General features: G+C 36.8%; 1 protein-coding gene across 1 annotated transcript; it reads left to right on the forward strand.

Annotated features, from left to right (window-relative positions):
- The first annotated feature begins 7265 nt into the window (after positions 1–7265).
- On the forward strand, positions 7266–9794 carry LOC132753913 (uncharacterized). Its single transcript, XM_060744465.1, has 3 exons — positions 7266–7746; positions 8312–8944; positions 8992–9794. The coding sequence occupies exons 1-3, from the start codon at positions 7266–7268 to the stop codon at positions 9792–9794; spliced, it is 1917 nt and encodes a 638-aa protein (XP_060600448.1).
- The last annotated feature ends 8706 nt before the right edge of the window (positions 9795–18500 follow it).

Raw genomic sequence — 18500 nt, forward strand, 5'->3', positions numbered from 1 at the left:
TTGATAGTAAAGGTAGTAATTTAAGTAAGATATAAGCCTCAAACTGACCAATATGTAGAATATTGAATTCCCTTCGGGCGCGTAATTCAATATTTTACATATTGGACAGTTTTCGGCTTATATCTACTACTTACAGTGAAGAAGCCCTTATTTTCAAAGATTTTTAGAGTTTTTTTTTCAATATATTTATTTTTTAACTTTTATTTGGGAACTTTTTCCTGTGGATTGGGAAAATAATATACAAATGTACTATTTTCAATTGGGAATATGACCGACTATCAGCTATAAAACAAGCCAAAAAAAAATCCCTGTCAAATCAAATGTTACATAGCTCTATAATTGTAAAACATGTTGTTCACAGCTCCTTAATGAAAAGAAATATAGGACTTGCTTAAAGCAATATTTATAAATGCTTTGGTTACATAATGTGAAATCAAAACAATTGATTATTACCAGTAGAGCTTAAGTATAATAATGAATTCATGATTTTCAATGTAATGCTGACTTGTGGTAAACAATGCAAAGCTAAACATACCGTGTATAGTTACATTTTTTGTACATAAAGTACAAAGATAAACAGATTGCTTACACATAGAATGTGGTGAAAACACAAATAAAAACATCTGTTTTATTGCATTTTACCAGATGGATTCAGGTACCATTACAAGACTTTTTCAAGATCATGTTGTATAATTATACACTACATTTGCACATAGACATGTACAAGATTAAAAAGACACTCAAATATGTATAATGCACCGGTGTCTATTCTAGGAGGGGGGATGGGGGGATTCACCCATATTTTTGAGATTCCCCCCCCCCCCTATTTCTTCAGAGGCAGGAGAGAGAAAGAAGGAAAAAAATCAACAAATGTAATAAATTCTCACTTTGCGATAAAAATCCACCCTGTTTTTCAAATCCTAGAATTAACACTGTGCACTTAAGTTGTTTACAAATATGAACAGTAGTATAGGCCTGAAGTGATTCAACATTTTTTGTTAATTTCTAATCTATGTCTTCACATGTACTTTATGTAATTTATGTTTTATTGCAATCTGTGTCAGGTAGAAGGTTGATCAAGTAATTCATCCTAATCAATCAAATGCAGCATAAGTGTTGATGTCGAATATTAAAAACATGGTACATTTATAAGTAATTAGAACCTGGGACAATTAAAACACTAATATTTTTCAATACGACAATAGAGTTAAACTCTCATCTACTTTGAAGTTGTTACAGATCTTGTAAATGATACAGTTCCCTTCTAAAATTTTCACTAATGTGTGGATTAGTGGCTTATATCTAATAACAAAGAAGATTATTATTAAATAACAAGAGCCATACCAACAAAGCAAAACCCATTTTCCATTCAACATAAATTATAAGCTATTAAGTATTATTTCAGCTAAGAATTCTTAGTAAATGCTGTAAGAACTTTAATACAAATATGTGGATATTAAAACATGCACTGTTATCTATTGAAGCACGCCGGGAAACAGTCTTACTGGTTTCCTGCCTCATTATGGTTCCAATTTAAATAGACACACAAAAAACTTTGCAAATTACCATCAATGATTCAATCTTAATAATCAAGATGTGTGAAAGTACATTTCCCAAAATGGGACTCTAAGCATGTTCATGATCGGTTTATAAATTTTATTGTAAAATTTGACTGATTCAAATTTTTGTTCCTTGACAGGTGGGTTTAATTTAGACATAATATAAAACATGAAATCAGTCTGTGCGAAAGTCTGTCGGTCCTGGCTGAATAAAAATCATGCGGTCCGAGATAAATTTCCTTTCCGTCAGTCCTCATGTCCAAATAAAATTTTAAAAAGTTGAAAATATCAATGACCTGATTGATAAGAAGTTCCCCGTGATTCAAAGAATTTATTAAAGAAGATATTGAACAACCTTAGATCTATTTTGTACATCAAAGTTTCATCAACAACGGTAAATTTTGCCGTAAATTACAAATTTGAAAAGTTTGTTTTACAATGCCTGTTGAAATAGCCGATGAGTAACACTCTTAAAATAATAAAAAAATATTTAATCTAATAAAATCAAAATCAACAACAAGTAGAATTGTGAATGTTTCTGCAGGAAACAGACAAATTTTCAATTGTCACATATTTTCGCGATGCCACTTTTTATAATTAAATAAATCGTAACCAAAAGGAATTTAGATATGTTTTGTTAAAATGTGTGTATTTTATCACTTAAAATGTAGCTAAGGAATTAAAATTACTAAAGATATAGTTCACATTAGTTGAGATGGAGGTATTTACCAGTATGTGTTTGTCACAATGAATATATTCTAATAGGGGGGCGGGGGTGGAGTGAATCTGGAAGAAAACAGCATAATGGTCTTATGATGTAAGGTTTTTTAAATTATTTTTCAAATGTTTTTAATCACTTTTATGGTACAGTGTTTTCCAATTTGGACATATTACCATTTTCCTGGATAAGCTTTTTCTCTGTTCAAACTCCGTCTCCCCAACCCCTTACTCTGCTCATATATCATATTCGTCAACTGCAAGTCCCAGGATTCCTACTTTGAAAATCCTATTGAGGAACCTGCTTAAGTTATTTCAATTGGTCAGCATCTTCTTTTGTTTCTATATGATGGTCACACTAATGATAGTCACACTAATTTAAAGAAGGACAATCATTTTTAACATTCAACTGAGTTATTATAAAATAATGCTTGAAATGTCTGGGCCGGAATACTATCATCCGGGCCGGAAATAAACTGAAGGGTCTCGGTCCTTGTGTCCTGAAAAAAAAATTGACTTTCGCATAGACTGTGAAATGCGGGCCCGGTGAAATGCTCCTACTTCAACAAAAAAATAGTGTGTAGAAGTGTTGAGTGAATAATTCATCCAAATATGTGAAGAGTTATAATAAAAATGTGCAGCCAGAGGGTTTAATGTATACATGATAGTGTTATGTATAAAAAACCTGTTAGATAGCTCTCACAATTACAATAGTATACAATCTACTTAGAATATAATGTCCGAAAATTATCTGTCCGAAATATGTGATTGAATAATAATCATAATAAGGAATTATATATTCAATAAATCAATATAACATATAAGAATACCTTGAAAAGAATTGTATTAAACAGTATTACATCAAACTTCAAATGTCTTAACGCCAAAATAGCATTTAATAGCTAATTATCAATAACTGTCGGCAGAGTTGTTATTGTTTTTAAAAATGAAGCCAACGTTAACAAACTACCAGAACGACAGACTCCATGTCACATATTTTAATCATATTTATCAATAAAACTTAATTTAAGGTTTATTGATATAAATAAGATAAGTATATGTGCTACGATTGACATATATATACAATTATTTTGGATTTAAAAGGGACTCCACTGACGGGACTGTAAATAAATTTTCGAGATTACTGTAGATCTATGCTCCATTTAAGTTATCTTAAAGTAATAACTTGTGTGCAAAATTTCAAATCACTCAACACTTAAAAACTAACCTCACTGAGAAAAATGGGCTAAAATATAACACAAAAATACGATTTTTAATTATTTAGAAGTATATTTCTTAACAATATTAAGTACAGTATATATATTATGCATATTTATTTGTGCCACAGCAGCTGATCTATGAAATTAAAATTTTATTTTTCTAGGCGGAGTTGCTTTGATGCGTTACGAGCTCCACACTATAATGTCTGTGAACGTGCTAAATGAACCAGTTAAGTGCCTGTTTTAATATAGAACTTTACAACAGTGTATGTCAACTATAGAAACACAGAATGACTCGGTTCTGGTGAGGATGTACGTCAAGGCGGACCGTACCAGCGCGGGCGTATGTTTGGACGGGGCGGACCAAATTTTGGGACAGGGCGGACCGTGACTCGAGACGAGGCGGACCATGTATATTTTCAAATTAAATATCGGCGTTTTTAAACTTCTTAAGAACTTAGATATATCTAAAGCAGTCGGACCTGATGAATTACCAACAAAAGTTCTTCAATATTGTGCAGAAGAGCTAGCACCAGCAATCTCAACTATATTCCACATATCTACCAACACGGGAAATTTACCCTCCGATTGGAGAAATGCCTTCGTTTCACCTATCTTCAAAACAGGGGACAGACACCTCCCAGAAAACTATCGACCTGGTTCATTAACTTGTATTCTTTCCAAACTACTGGAACATATTATTTGTCGGCACATCTTGGATCACCTGGATAAATTCAAAGCACTTACGTCATTGAATCATGGCTTCCGAAGCGGCTTCTCATGCGAATCACAACTTATTGTCACCACTCACGATCTTTTGTCCATGTACGATAATAACGTACAAGTAGACACCATCATTTTGGACTTCAGTAAAGATTTCGATACTGTTCCCCACAAAAAGCTTCTTCATAAACTTCACTCCTATGGCATCAGAGGTAACTTACATACTTGGATCGCCAACTTCTTGATGTAGCGCAAGATGAGTGTTGTCGTAGAAGGCGAACAATCATCGTCAGTAAATGTGGGTTCTGGAGTCCCACAGGGTACAGTGTTGGGACCATTGCTCTTCTTATTACATATTAACGATCTTCCGGACCATGTAAAATCACAAGTGAGGCTGTTTGCTGATTATAGGATAATTGTCATAGTTTATCAGTTTATTATAGTTTCTGTTCTTATCATTTTCAGATCTTGATCATTGTGTAATACAGTTGAATAAAGATACTTACAAATAGATAGAACTCTTATTTATGATCAAGATACAGTGACGCAAGAACAATGCCTGCAGTACAGTGTCCATTTCCCGACTGTGACTACAGCACCGCTGATCTAGATGCAGCGATTGTTGCAGCACTCATCACAGCCCACAGTGCTGTACACACAAATGCACCTGTTTTGACTGCAAAAGTGGAGAAAGTGAAGCGACCTACCGTGACCGCCGCTGGAACCAGCGAGGACTCGGCCTACTTTCTATCACGCTGGACAGACTATGTGGCCGCAACCAAACTGAAGGGCAAGGACAAAGTCATTCAGTTGCTTGAGTGTTGTGACGAACCCCTACGCAGAGACCTGACTAGAACAACAGGTGGCAAATTAACTGAAAAGGCAGTAGACGATGTATTAGCCGCCATTCGAAAACTTGCTGTTCGTGAAGAGAACACAATGGTAGCTCGTGTGACATTACATAACATGAGACAAGACCGTGATGAGTCAGTCAGAAACTTTGGTGCACGTCTCAGAGGACAAGCTGACATTTGCAAATTCGTGATTGACTGCCCTGACTGTAGTGCCAAAATCAACTACACAGATACCATCATGCGCGACGTCCTCACACGAGGTGTTAATTGTTGGCCCTGATATTCAGTTAGACCTACTTGGCGACAAAAATCAAAATATGACTTTGGAGGAAGTATTTCAATTCGTTGAAGCGAAGGAAGCAGGGAAACGTTCAGCTTCAAGGCTTTTAGATTCTCATTCGGTTGAGGCAGCCAGCTCCTACAAAAGGTCCAAGCAAGCCCTCAGCAAGGACAATCAAGACCTGTGTTCTTATTGTGGGAAACGTGGTCATGGCAAGAAAAGTGTGGCACAACTGCGTAAGACTCAGTGTCCTGCATATGGCCACAGGTGTGAATTTTGTCATCGAGATCACCATTTCGAGAATATCTGCCGCAGCAAGGACAACCCAAAACGACAAACACAGTCTAGCCAACACAACTTTGACAAAGAAAGTGCTGTGTTTAACACCTTGTGTACACTGAATTCCCTTCAACCACAGCATGACAATCTAAACACTATTCAAACCGGAAAACGGCAAAGTATTTCATTAGATCATCACATCTATGACAGCATGACAGACACGTGGTTTCGCAGAAACTCAAAGCCTCAGCCATTTGTGAACATTACTGTGCGAGCTCTTCCTGAAGATTACTCAGCCTTTGGAGTCGACCTGCCAACACCGTCAGCGCCCACCATTATTCCTGCTATGGTTGACACCGGTTGTCAGAGCTGCCTTGCCGGTCTTAAAGTTATTCATCGCATAGGACTATCTAAATCTGACCTTATCCCTGTGACAAATGCGCATGCACACACAGCTAACAATGACGGTATCAAGATTCTTGGAGCCTCTTTTACTACGGTTCTCAAGCAAAGACAGTAGTGGTAGAGTGGTGGAAAACGAGGCAGATGACATATGTTACAGACTCTTCAGACAAACTGTTTCTGAGCAGAGAGGCATGTGTACAAGCTAGGTATCATCAGCAATAGGTTTCCTGAGATACAGCCCTTACAAACCGGTACCGCAGCTGTCCATGGAGAGAACACTGCGCCATGCGGATGTCCTGAGCGCCAATCTCCACCTCCACCGCCAAGTGTTCTGCCATTTTCACCTACAGAAGAAAACCGCTCAAAACTACAGGAGTATCTTCTTGATTACTACAGGTCCAGCACATTCAACACATGTAAACACCAGCCTCTGCCTCTAATGGATGTCCCACCTATGAAGCTTATGGTGGATCCAAACGCTGAACCAGTGGCCTATCACACACCAGTACCCGTTCCAATACACTGGCGAGCTGCAGTAAAAGAAGGCCTTGATCAAGATGTACGGTTGGGCGTGCTGGAACCAGTCCCCATTGGAGAACCTGTCACATGGTGCCATCGGATGGTCATATGTGCTAGGAAAATGGACAGCTCAGACGAACAGTTGACTTCCAGGCTCTCAATGCACATGCCACACGTGAGACACATCACACACCTTCCCCATTCCTCCAAGCGCGATCGGTTCCAAATGGGAAGAAAAAGACAGTGTTTGATGCCTGGAATGGCTATCATAGTGTCCCACTATATGAAGAACACCGATATCTTACAACATTCATCACGCCATGGGGAAGATACCGTTACAAAACCGCCCCACAAGGCTACATTGCCTCAGGTGATGGTTACACAAGACGCTATGATGAGGTTGTTACAGACATTCCAAACAAAACCAAGTGTATTGATGACGCCTTACTCTGGGCAAATGACCTAGAAGAAAGTTTCTTCCAGGCAGTGCGTTGGCTTGACGTCTGTGGAAGGAACGGTATAACACTAAATCCAGAAAAGTTTGTCTACGGAGCAGATGAGGTCGAGTTTGCCGGCTTTGAAATTACTCGTGATGAAGTCAGACCCTGTCAGAGATACCTGCAAGCCATCATGGACTTTCCCACACCAAAAGACATCACAGACGTGCGTTCATGGTTTGGCCTTGTAAATCAGGTGTCATGTTTTCAGTATGGCAGAGCGCATGTTACCATTTCGGGATCTCTTGAAGCAAGGTACTGTTTTCCAGTGGAATGAACGTCTTCAGACATTATTTGAGGAGTCAAAAGCACAGATTGTAAAAGAAATAGAAGAAGGCGTTCGCATCTTTGACCCTGACAGACCCACATGTTTGACAACTGATTGGTCTAAATCAGGTATCGGGTTCTGGCTCCTTCAGAAACACTGTAAATGTGATAAGACAGAACCTTTTTGTTGTCCATCTGGATGGAAGATCACACTTGTTGGCAGTAGATTCACTCACTCAGCAGAATCTCGCTATGCACCTATCGAGGGTGAGGCACTAGCAGTTGCAGATTCCCTGGACAAGGCCAGATACTTTGTATTAGGATGCAAGGACTTAACCATTGCGGTTGACCATAAACCACTTCTTAAGATCTTCAGTGACCGATCTCTTGAGGACAATCGTCTGAGAAATTTAAAGGGATATTCAGGCAAAATGTTGACAAAAATATTAAAATGATCTTATGTACTCAAATCAGGCTAAAATGACGTTTCTTGAAGTTTCAGCATGAATTTCTGTTTGAATTTTATATATTTTGGGTTTGAAACATAAATATATCTTTATTTGTTGAACAAAATTTAGACGCCAATAGAATCACCAAATAGTTTTAAAATAAGTCAGGTGACTTGAACTAACCCTTTAAGTTACAATAACAGATAGTTTGGATATTGTATGATTGAATCAAGTCTATGTCATTCATTTGAAATGTTCTTTAACGTTTCCAGAGTTCACTTTTACAAATATTGCGAAATCATAGCGCTCTAACCTGACCCACGCGGGTCAAGTTAGGAAACCACCATTTTATTCTTTATATGGAAAAAGTTTTGTTCCATTGACTGTCTAATATATTCATTTTGAGGGCATTTACAGAATAATGAATGAAAACTTCAAAACTAAGAAGTGAAAATTTTGCCTGTGTCTCCCTTTAAAGGAGAAAACACTAAGATACACATTTCGTATGGTCCACATCCCTGGCGTCAAACATCATGTTACAGACTGCCTTTCACGCCATCCTATTAGTGATGTAGAAAAACTTATCTTACCTGATGATGTTGCGCAAGTGACCAATCACAGAACTCCAGAGAGCTTCCATCTGGAAAATTCAAATACTCAATACATTCAAAGAAGTGGCAGAGACGGAAACATGATTTCAACTGCTGTTGCATCATCGAACACCATTGGCCTGAAGTCGGTGACCTGGGATAGAGTTCGTATAGCTACAGCCAGTGACCAGGATATGCTTCTACTGAGTGAGATCATAGAAGGTGGAATGCCACAGCACCGTCATGAAGTACCAGAATCTCTACGACAGTATTTCCAATACCGTGAAGGCTTGTCGACCACTGATGGGGTTATTCTGTACAAGGACCGTGTAGCTTTCCCGCAATCACTCAGGGAGGAAGTTCTAGATGCCTTACATTCAGCTCACCAAGGTGTTACATCCATGATAGCTCGAGCTGAGACATCCGTGTTTTGGCCAGGAATCACGCCTGACATAAACATTCTTCGTGCAGGATGCCAACAATGCAACCGCAATGCACCGTTCAACCCGAGTGCTCCACCAGTTCCACCAATGAGCCCTGAGTATCCTTTCCAGTGCATCTGTGCTGATTACTTTACTTACAAAGGTAACAATTACCTGGTGGTTGTGGACCGCTACTCAAACTGGTCGTAGAGCAGTCAGCCGTTGGAGCTCAAGGACTGTTAACTTGCCTCAGACGCATCTTTGTTACATACTGGATACCTGACGAACTTGCATCTGACGGGGGACCAGAATTCACAGCTACAGCTACAAGGCAGTTCTTAAGTGACTGGGGTGTGCATCATAGATTATCCTCAGTAGCCTTCCCTCACAGCAACTGCAGAGCAGAGATTGGAGTCAAGACAGTCAAACGCCTTCTAATGGACAATACTAGTACTAGCTCTTCTGGCGACATTGATACAGACTCTTTCCAGCGAGCCATGCTACAATACAGAAATACACCAGACAGAGACACGAAGCTCTCCCCAGCCATATGCATATTTGGTCGACCAATCAGAGATTTCATCCCAATTCCACCTGGGAAATACAAGCCTCATCCAACATGGCAAAACACATCTCTTGCCCGTGAAGAGGCATTGCGCAACAGACATATGCAATGTGCAGAAAGACTGTCGGAACATACACTAAGACTACCACCTCTTTCTGTTGGAGACCACGTTCGGATGCAAAACCAAATTGGCTCATTCCCTCGCAAGTGGGATAAGACAGGAGTAGTAATTGAGGTGCGCCAGTTTGACCAGTACGTTGTGCGCATTGATGGTTCTGGACCTGTCACTCTGCGGAACAGGAAATTTCTTCGCAAATATGTTCCAGTTCAGTTGCCACAAAAGCGGACTATCATAGACACTGACACTACGCTACACCAACCATCGTTTTCTTCGCTGAAGCCTGTCACTTCCCCTACTGTTTCTACGGACACAACAGTGAAGCCTTGATTAACAACTCCGATGAAAACAGTCACAGTGCCGGAACAGTCACCCGGGCCTGCATGCCTGCCTACCACGGAAGCCTCACACGAGACACCTACTTGCACCCAGGTACAAAGTCCATGTCGTCAGCTCACATACTCTGAACCAAGAACTCAAGATGCCATCTCACCGCCAGATGTTGTCACAGGTCCACCATGTGCTAAAGCAACGGTTGCTCCATCGCCAACGGTTGAGTCTACTTCCACCCCGCCACGACGGTCCAGCCGCATTAGGCATGCCCCAGAATGGCAAAAAGACTTTGTTTGTGAATAAATGCACATACCATGAACTCTACTATCAGTGTATAAAGTGAATAAATGAAGACGTTCAACAGTCAATATTCTATAAGACAATGATAAATCAGTGGTTATTAATATTATCATGTGTTTCTTTACTTTCAAGTTAAATATCAGTCTTTTTCATTCAGTTCATTATGTTCATAAACTAAATAGATACTGCCTGCCAAAAGACTTGGGGGGAGATATAGGATAATTGTCATAGTTTATCAGTTTATTATAGTTTCTGTTCTTATCATTTTCAGGTCTTGATCATTGTGTAATACAGTTGAATAAAGATACTTACAAATAGATAGAACTCTTATTTACTGATGATTGTTTACTATATCGCCAAATCAAGTCCCAAAAAGACTATCTTGAACTTCAAAAAGACCTAGACAATCTCCAAATCTGGGCATCTACATGGGGGATGAAATTTAACGAAAAAAAATGTTATCTGCTGTGTTCGAAGTCAAAATCCATGCATTTCTACAACATTGATAATAACACACTTCAACAGGTTCAAGTCAATCCTTACCTTTCTCAGAAGATATGAAATGGTCAACACATATTAGTAACATCTGTAAAAGAGCTAACTCGTCTATTGGATTCTTAAGAAGGAACTTACGCCATTGTCCTAAACCATGCCGCAAAAATGCCTATCTAGCTAGGTCTAGTCCGCTCCAAATTAGAATACGGATGCACTATCTGGGACCCTTATACCAAAAACGAAATTGATAAACTTGAACGTATACAAAGACAAGCCGCTCGTTTCATTACTAACAACTATACTTCTAGGGATCCAGACTGCGCAACATCAATGCTGGAACAATTGGAATTACCAAGCCTCCAAGAACGCAGAAGATTACACTGGCTTACTTTCATGTATAAGGTAGTTGCAATGACATTGGTCAAAGAACTATAAGTTTCAGTGTTTGTGTATTTTACTCACAGGCAGTCACATAATAAATGTGACGCACGCATCCAGGCTATCTCAAAACTGTTCACTGCGACTATATTAAAACCTGGTTTTGATAAAGGATCAATCTTTTATTCTTGATTTTACTACTTCTTGACCGAATAACATGCTCGATTTCGAAATATTCACTGTATATGCCTTGCTGGGGCTTGAGCGGTCAGAGAATCCTAGCGTATAAGGCGTATACCTTCCACCGAGTACCTCACGATCGATTGGTGGCTGGTATCCAGGATAATAAGTATGCCCTAAACATTAAGTATACCATCCTAGCATGTATACCCTCCACTCGGATCCTGGAAATTGGCCTATTTGCATGGAGGATGGTTAATTGGCTTTTGCTTGTGGTTTGAGACTCAATAATCCTCACGCCATATCCACGGCCTAGCTAGAATATACCACAGGGACTCGAGTGGGCGCTTGACAAGTAGAGATCAACCTTTTGACTATCCTTAGCTATTAATCATATATGATGTTATAATTTTATGAACACTAATTAATTGTGCTCGGTCATATGGCTTAAAGCCAACCAATTTCTATATACATGGGCATTCGTGGCCGAATGGTAAATATCTTCGATTCGCAAGCACTTACCCCTAACCGCTGCTGTGTTTGAATACCGGAAACGAATTTCGTATTGCTTAAGTGGGAAAGCGGGTGGTTCTAACCAAGTGCCCGTTCGGGTATGAAAATGACCAGAGTGGCACCTGGGGTCTTACTCCACCAAGAAAGCTGAACGTCTAGTTGGTCATATGGGAAACATTTTCCAACATAAAACAAACATTAGATAGTGACTGTGTATTGTGTACTATTTACTGTGAAAATCTTATAATACAAGACGTTAACACATTACGAATATTTTGCTGACATCGCAAACGATTCTGCCCACGTCACATTGCTTACTACTAACAGCTAAATTTACTGTCCTCTGCCGTTTGCTTAAAGGGACTCCATATTATAGAGGTTTAAAAGCCTAAGAACATAAAATTTGAAAATATGTAATAAAAATATCTTTTTAAAACATAAATGACATTATCATAACAAGAACCCATATTTGAAGCATTAATTTGCCTATTTATGAATTATTATAAGCAAATATCAAGGTTTTCCTCTCCAATAAAGGAAAGATTTTACGCAAAATCAATATTTATAATTTTGAACGGGTTTGGCGGCCATCTTGGACGCCATCATGAATTACTGAGCCAAATGAATATCCACTCCACTAGAGACCTAGTATATAAAACTTGCTTTTGGCTGACATAAACCACTTCGTTGTCACTATACCCTATTTGCAGCACTAATAACTGTGCATTTGTAAATGGTCTCATATTTGCGTCTATTTTGATACGATCATGCTGAAAATTTCAGTAAATAAAATTTAGAGACATAATATTATACTCATTTATTGAACTTCATAAGAAAGACAGATTTAATAAGCATGCCGAATAAAACCTGAAAGTGCGTTATAAAATTATTCTTGGCAGCCTTATGGCATTGTAACACCGCACTTTGTGGTCAAACGCACTTTGGGGTCCGACCCCAATTAAAGTGCATTAAACTTCGCACCGCACTTTGGGGTCCAACGCACTTTGGGGTTAAAATCGAGAAATTGACCCTAAAGTGCGTTAATATGCTATATATCAACGCACTTTGGGTTCAAGAGGTCTAAAGGTGTCATCTGAGTTCTGCTTAAATACTGGGTACTGACTTATTTTCTATCTGCGACATTGGAATATTTGAGGTGGAATTCAAGATGGCGATCAATACTTTATGATGCTTAAGTGATAAAAGTTTCATTAATTTTACCACGTGAAATATCTAAAAATTGTGTTCATTTAACAAAATTACGGTGGCATAAAAGTGACATTTGCATTTTCTTGTTTTTAGTTTTGTATACATATTTTATTTTAGTTTTGCATACATATTTTATTTTAGTTTTGCATACATATTTTTTTCAGTTTTGCATACATATTTTTTTTAGTTTTGCATTCATATTTTATTTTTGTTTTTCGTACATATCTTATTTTTGTTTTTCATACATAATTTAGCCAATAAAACAGCCTTCAAATCTCATAACAGCCCATAGGTGAGTATAAAACTAGCACAGTGGTTTGGTCCCATTTCGGCCCATTTTTGGAATCGGCTCAGTCGGCCGGCAAGTCTGGTTTCGGCCGACCCTTTTCGGTCCATTTTTTTATATTATATGCATTTTATATAATTATTGTTTTTTATTATTATATACTAATATATTAGTGTCTATTTGGAAAGGGCTGTTGATTGGTGGTCAGTTATTATTCCATGAATATGCACCACTCCCTTTAGCACATCCAGATAATGTGCAGAACTTATATGCCAGGTGTGCCGGCTCAAGGTCGGGGTCACACCTTCAGGTCAAAGGATAAAGACTTGGGTTTCATGTCCGCTCCTTATCTCCGAAACCCCATGAAGTATTTTAAGGCACCTTGTGACAAATGTTAACCACATCGAGACCATATGCAGAACCATTCTTTGGGTTACCGCGGACTATATATTTATATATATACTAAAAGTGTTGTTCTTTTTTGATACCTCCAAAAATGAAAATATTGGTATTTGCAAATGAGGTAATGTAATTTGCAAATGGCGTCATGTAAAAAATATGTACGAAAAAACAAAATAAAATATGTACAAAAAAAAAAACTAAAATAAAATATGTATGCAAACTAAAAAAGAATATGTATGCAAAACTAAAATAAAATATGTATGCAAACTAAAAAAGAATATGTATGCAAAACTAAAAAATGTATGTATTCAAAATTTACAAAAAAATATGTATGACATACAAACAAAAAAATATGTACGAAAACAAAATAAGTATAAAAAAAGACGAATGTCACTTATATGCCACCGTCCAAAATACTCTAGTACAGTAATTGTGCATTCCTAGAATTAAAAGATGCTGCGAAAAATATCCCGTTCTGTCGGTCATTTACTTGATAACTTTTGGTGCCATATTGAGTCCCATTTTAAATATGTTGGGAATTAAATAAAATGCAGTTAATATTTTTTTCCAAAGAACTATATATGTATTGCAATGTTCTGGTGAAACATCAAGTTTTTCGATCGGACTATAAAAAGTGATTTTTACAAAATCGTTATTAAGCTTATCAACAAACTTTAGGGTTTTTGTAAGCTCCGTAACAACCGTTCGCCAGAGGCCTTTTTATGGTAAATCTTACATACTTCTTTAGAAAGAGCAAACATGAATTTTATAATGTTAAAATAATGGTATCTGAGAAATGTAAGATGCTTGTTACCTGAATAAAGTTGCGATAAATGTGAAATAAAAGAAGTCAAAACACTGTAGTATTTGACTTCCCTATAAAATACTAATTCACTATAACTGTACTTAACATCGCCAAAAAGCAACAGATAAAAAAGATGGTTCGGGTAATTGGCCAATGTGTATTTTTTGGATAATATAGAAGAACATCAAAATTAAAAGCTTTTAAGGAAAATAAAATAAAAGCATAATGGGCCCTTTAAACGTTATTTTTAACCCTCGGGGGGATAGATACCCCACAATCCCCTCTATACCCCCAGTGAGAATTTTACATTATTCTGAAGCTCCGCTCTTAATGTGCGACTACTTAAATAGTTGATATCTTTAGTACTGCCTTTACTGACTACTACTTACAGCCGCATCTACACCTAGTCAAGTTCCTATATGTCACATTTAGCTAAATGAATGGCTCTTTCAACATATTATCAGGCACATTTTTTTTACTGAAATGCCTTACTAAGATTTCCCAGAATTTATACCTTTGTCTATGCTAAGACCATCATATTTCTATAAAATGTGTAAATAAAAAACGGGAAAATAATGCATTTAGCTAAAATCAATGGATTTAATGAAAGGTGTACATTCTTTTAAAATAAATGGAAAATTTGAGAAAAAATATTTTAAGCTTAATAATTGATACAAATTCTTTATTTGGTGATTTATTTGGTGAAAGTTCTTCACTTACTAATCAAGATCATTTAAATCCCTATTGATTCTACTATAATTCAGGACACATGTTTGTGTCTATTTAATACCTTGATTTTTTGTTTACCATTGACTTTGACTACAATATATTATTTAAAACATAATGAACATTAATTTTCTATGACCCTAAAGTGCGGTCGTTTGCATGATGTTAAAAAATGCATATGTACCTGTTTTACGCACTTTGGGGTTAAAATCGGACCCCACAGTGCGTAACGCACTCTGGGGTCGGACCACCAAAGTACGTAACGCACTTTGGGGTCGGACCCCAAAGTGCGTTTGACCCCAAAGTGCGGTGTTACATGGCATTGATGTGACACAACCTTTTCAGCTTACCTATCACAGTGACGTGGTGAGCTATTGTGATCGCTTTTTGTCCGGCGTCCGTTAAAAGATAACTCCTCATAAACTGCTTAGTCAATTTCATCCAAACTTCACAGGAATGTTCATTTGTGTACTATTGCCTGAATGACCGATGGTCAGTTATAACCATAACACTGTTAAATATATATAAGTTTTGTTCTAAGTACTAGAGCATATGTTTACATGTTTAAGCTGTTATCAGAGAGACAAATCTACACTGAGTTAAACCCACGTGACTAGAGAGTATATCATATTACACAACACTTTGGTGGTCACCTTTAAATTGTAAATTAATATATAAAGACTGCCCCACTCTTTTTATAAATTGAAAGTTACAGATACATTCCGACGGATAATTACACACACAAAAGCAAAGTAACATCAATATTTAAATATTATTATTTCATTAAAGCGCCGTCCGCCTCGTCTCGAGTCACGGTCCGCCCTGTCCCAAAATACGGTCCGCCCCGTCCAAACACACGGTCCGCCCTGGTACGGTCCGCCCTGTCTCACGGTCCGCCCTGTCCGTAATTCTTAGGTGATTGTCCACTTATGATTAGTCTTTCAGATAGATTTTTGTAAGTCACAAAGTATTCCTACTATTAACCCTTTCGCTACCAGAGGGTTATTGATTTATTGTTCACCTATTTGCCAGGGGGTTTTCTAAGAAATTACTATATTACGATATTAATATAATTATTATTATTTGTTATAAGTATTATAATAACTATATATATTTCAAAATCTGCTAGTATAATAATTATTATTGTCGATGGTATAATTATCTTTATCACATAAACCGTGGCGCAAGAGTGTAATAAAGCCATTTAATAAAAACGATATTACACTAGTCGATATTACACTAGTGTAATAACACTTTGACGTCACGTAATTTGCGCTATAAACATAGCGTTAAAGCGCGCTAATGTTAGCGTTACACTATCGGCGCGTCAAAGAAAAATGACTCTTGTTAACAGTTTACCGTTCTTATTTTATATATGTGATAAATAGAACATTATATTCGTGTAGATTCAATACTAAATTTATTGAACTCGTTGAATAAAACAATATTATGCTCGCCAGAGGCTCGCATAATATGATTTTATTCAACTCGTTCAATAAATTTAGTATTAAACCTACACTCATTCAATATCCTCTATATATATTTATTATTATTATTATTATTATTATTATTATTATTATTATTATTATTATTATTATAGAAACGGCAAAAGCCGTTCATATGGCAAATACGCCGAAAATAATAAGGACGGCATATGTAGTCCTTAAATTATGGCAGTGAAAGGGTTAAATAGTCACCAAAACAAATTATTATCTATCTATCTTCCATTAATGTCAAACTCCTCACGGGGACGCAGACATTTGTTTTATTGTATACATACATGTAGCTCTACGAAAAGGGAGTATTTTGTTCACATTTCGAACCGCGGTTTTGAAGCGATGCGAATTTTCACCTGAAAATTTTGCGATTTGGTGTGAAGCATTCCGATTTTATATGTCATTTCATTGCTTTGATCGGCCCTCTCTTGAAATTACGTTCACAATACTCTGATCGGAACAGAAATGATTTATGAATTCATTGAATGCCACCTTTCCTTGGGGATCTTGTTTTTTTTCTTGGGAGTGAAGCTCGAACTTTTACGATTTAATTGGTGTAAAGCAGTTTTGAGCAATTTTTACATTGGGCTCAGCTAAGACTTTTGGGTTAATGACAGGCAAAATCTGCGATATTTTATTTCGTGTGAAATCTAGCACTTTTAAGTCTTCACAAATCCGAATTTGGCCAGATTTGTAACTAGACTAAATAGAATTATCATGTTATGGAAAAATGTCTCTAACCGGAAATCTTGATTTTTTACACCATTCTATTTATTGAATTTTCTGACCCTGAAGGTGATATTTAGTCACTTTCAGGAACAAATAATTCAAAATCAAGCATACTGTGTTATACATTAACAGTATTCTATTTCAAATTATTTTTGATTATTCATTTTTAGTCATCATACAACGTTTAAAACAATTTTATGTAAAATATATATATAGCTTACTGTGATTTAATAAGTAAACATAAGTTTTTACTTTTTAAATTAAAAAGGTCCATAACTGAAAGAAAAAAAATTCTATCATTTCGCATAAGCAACTATTGAATAAAATCTGTCGAATAGAATTTACAGTAAATTTTTACCAGATAAACAATATGTAAACGTATATATACAACAACGAGGACAACATTTAACAACAACAACACCAAATTTTTAATTTCTTATTTGTCGATTTTTGCGACCACACCCCATTTGATTTCAAATGCATGTACGTTTCATGTTGGTTGCAATAAAATAACTTAAAACACGAAGAATACATTGTTTTGTCCTGTTCCGGGAATCTGCTGGGTTTTCGTTTGTAGTCACGCAATGTTTCCAAATCAAGGGATATGTTGGAATGATATGTTAATAATCAATCATAAAATTAAACATTCGCATAAAGTTTAGCACATACGCTACTGATCTAGATCTATGTTTGATTTTATAACTTTAAGACTATAAAAGTGTAGTTTGAGTCAATTTAAGACCATGCTGCGTAACCTCATTTATTCCAAATCAACATGTTACATATATACTGTTTTATTGGAATTTCTACCTTAGCTAAGACGAGTGAAGTATACCTGAGATTTTGTGTATACACTTATTTGACGTTGCCATTGAAACTCTCTTGCAGGTAAATGTTTTGCTCTTGCTACAGTGCACATTGACACGCCTAGACTTTGGATAAAAAGATACCCTATAATTAAAAACAAATTGGACCGAGCTTGTAAGGAAAGGGATAATAGACCCAATATCAACGAAGGCTATTCTGAGGGAAAAAATAAAGTCCTTGCACGTCCACTAACACATTGGTTATTTCCACTGTCAATCAGAGAGACAAAAGCAACAACAATTACATGTAGGAACACCCTCGCCATGTGCAGCATCGATATTATAATCATCTTCACAGCATTCAATTAAACATAAACA

This window comes from Ruditapes philippinarum, unplaced genomic scaffold (genome assembly GCF_026571515.1).
Source record: "Ruditapes philippinarum isolate M1 unplaced genomic scaffold, ASM2657151v2 ctg5614_1_1_1_1, whole genome shotgun sequence".
In the NCBI taxonomy this organism is placed as follows: Eukaryota; Metazoa; Mollusca; class Bivalvia; order Venerida; family Veneridae; genus Ruditapes; species Ruditapes philippinarum.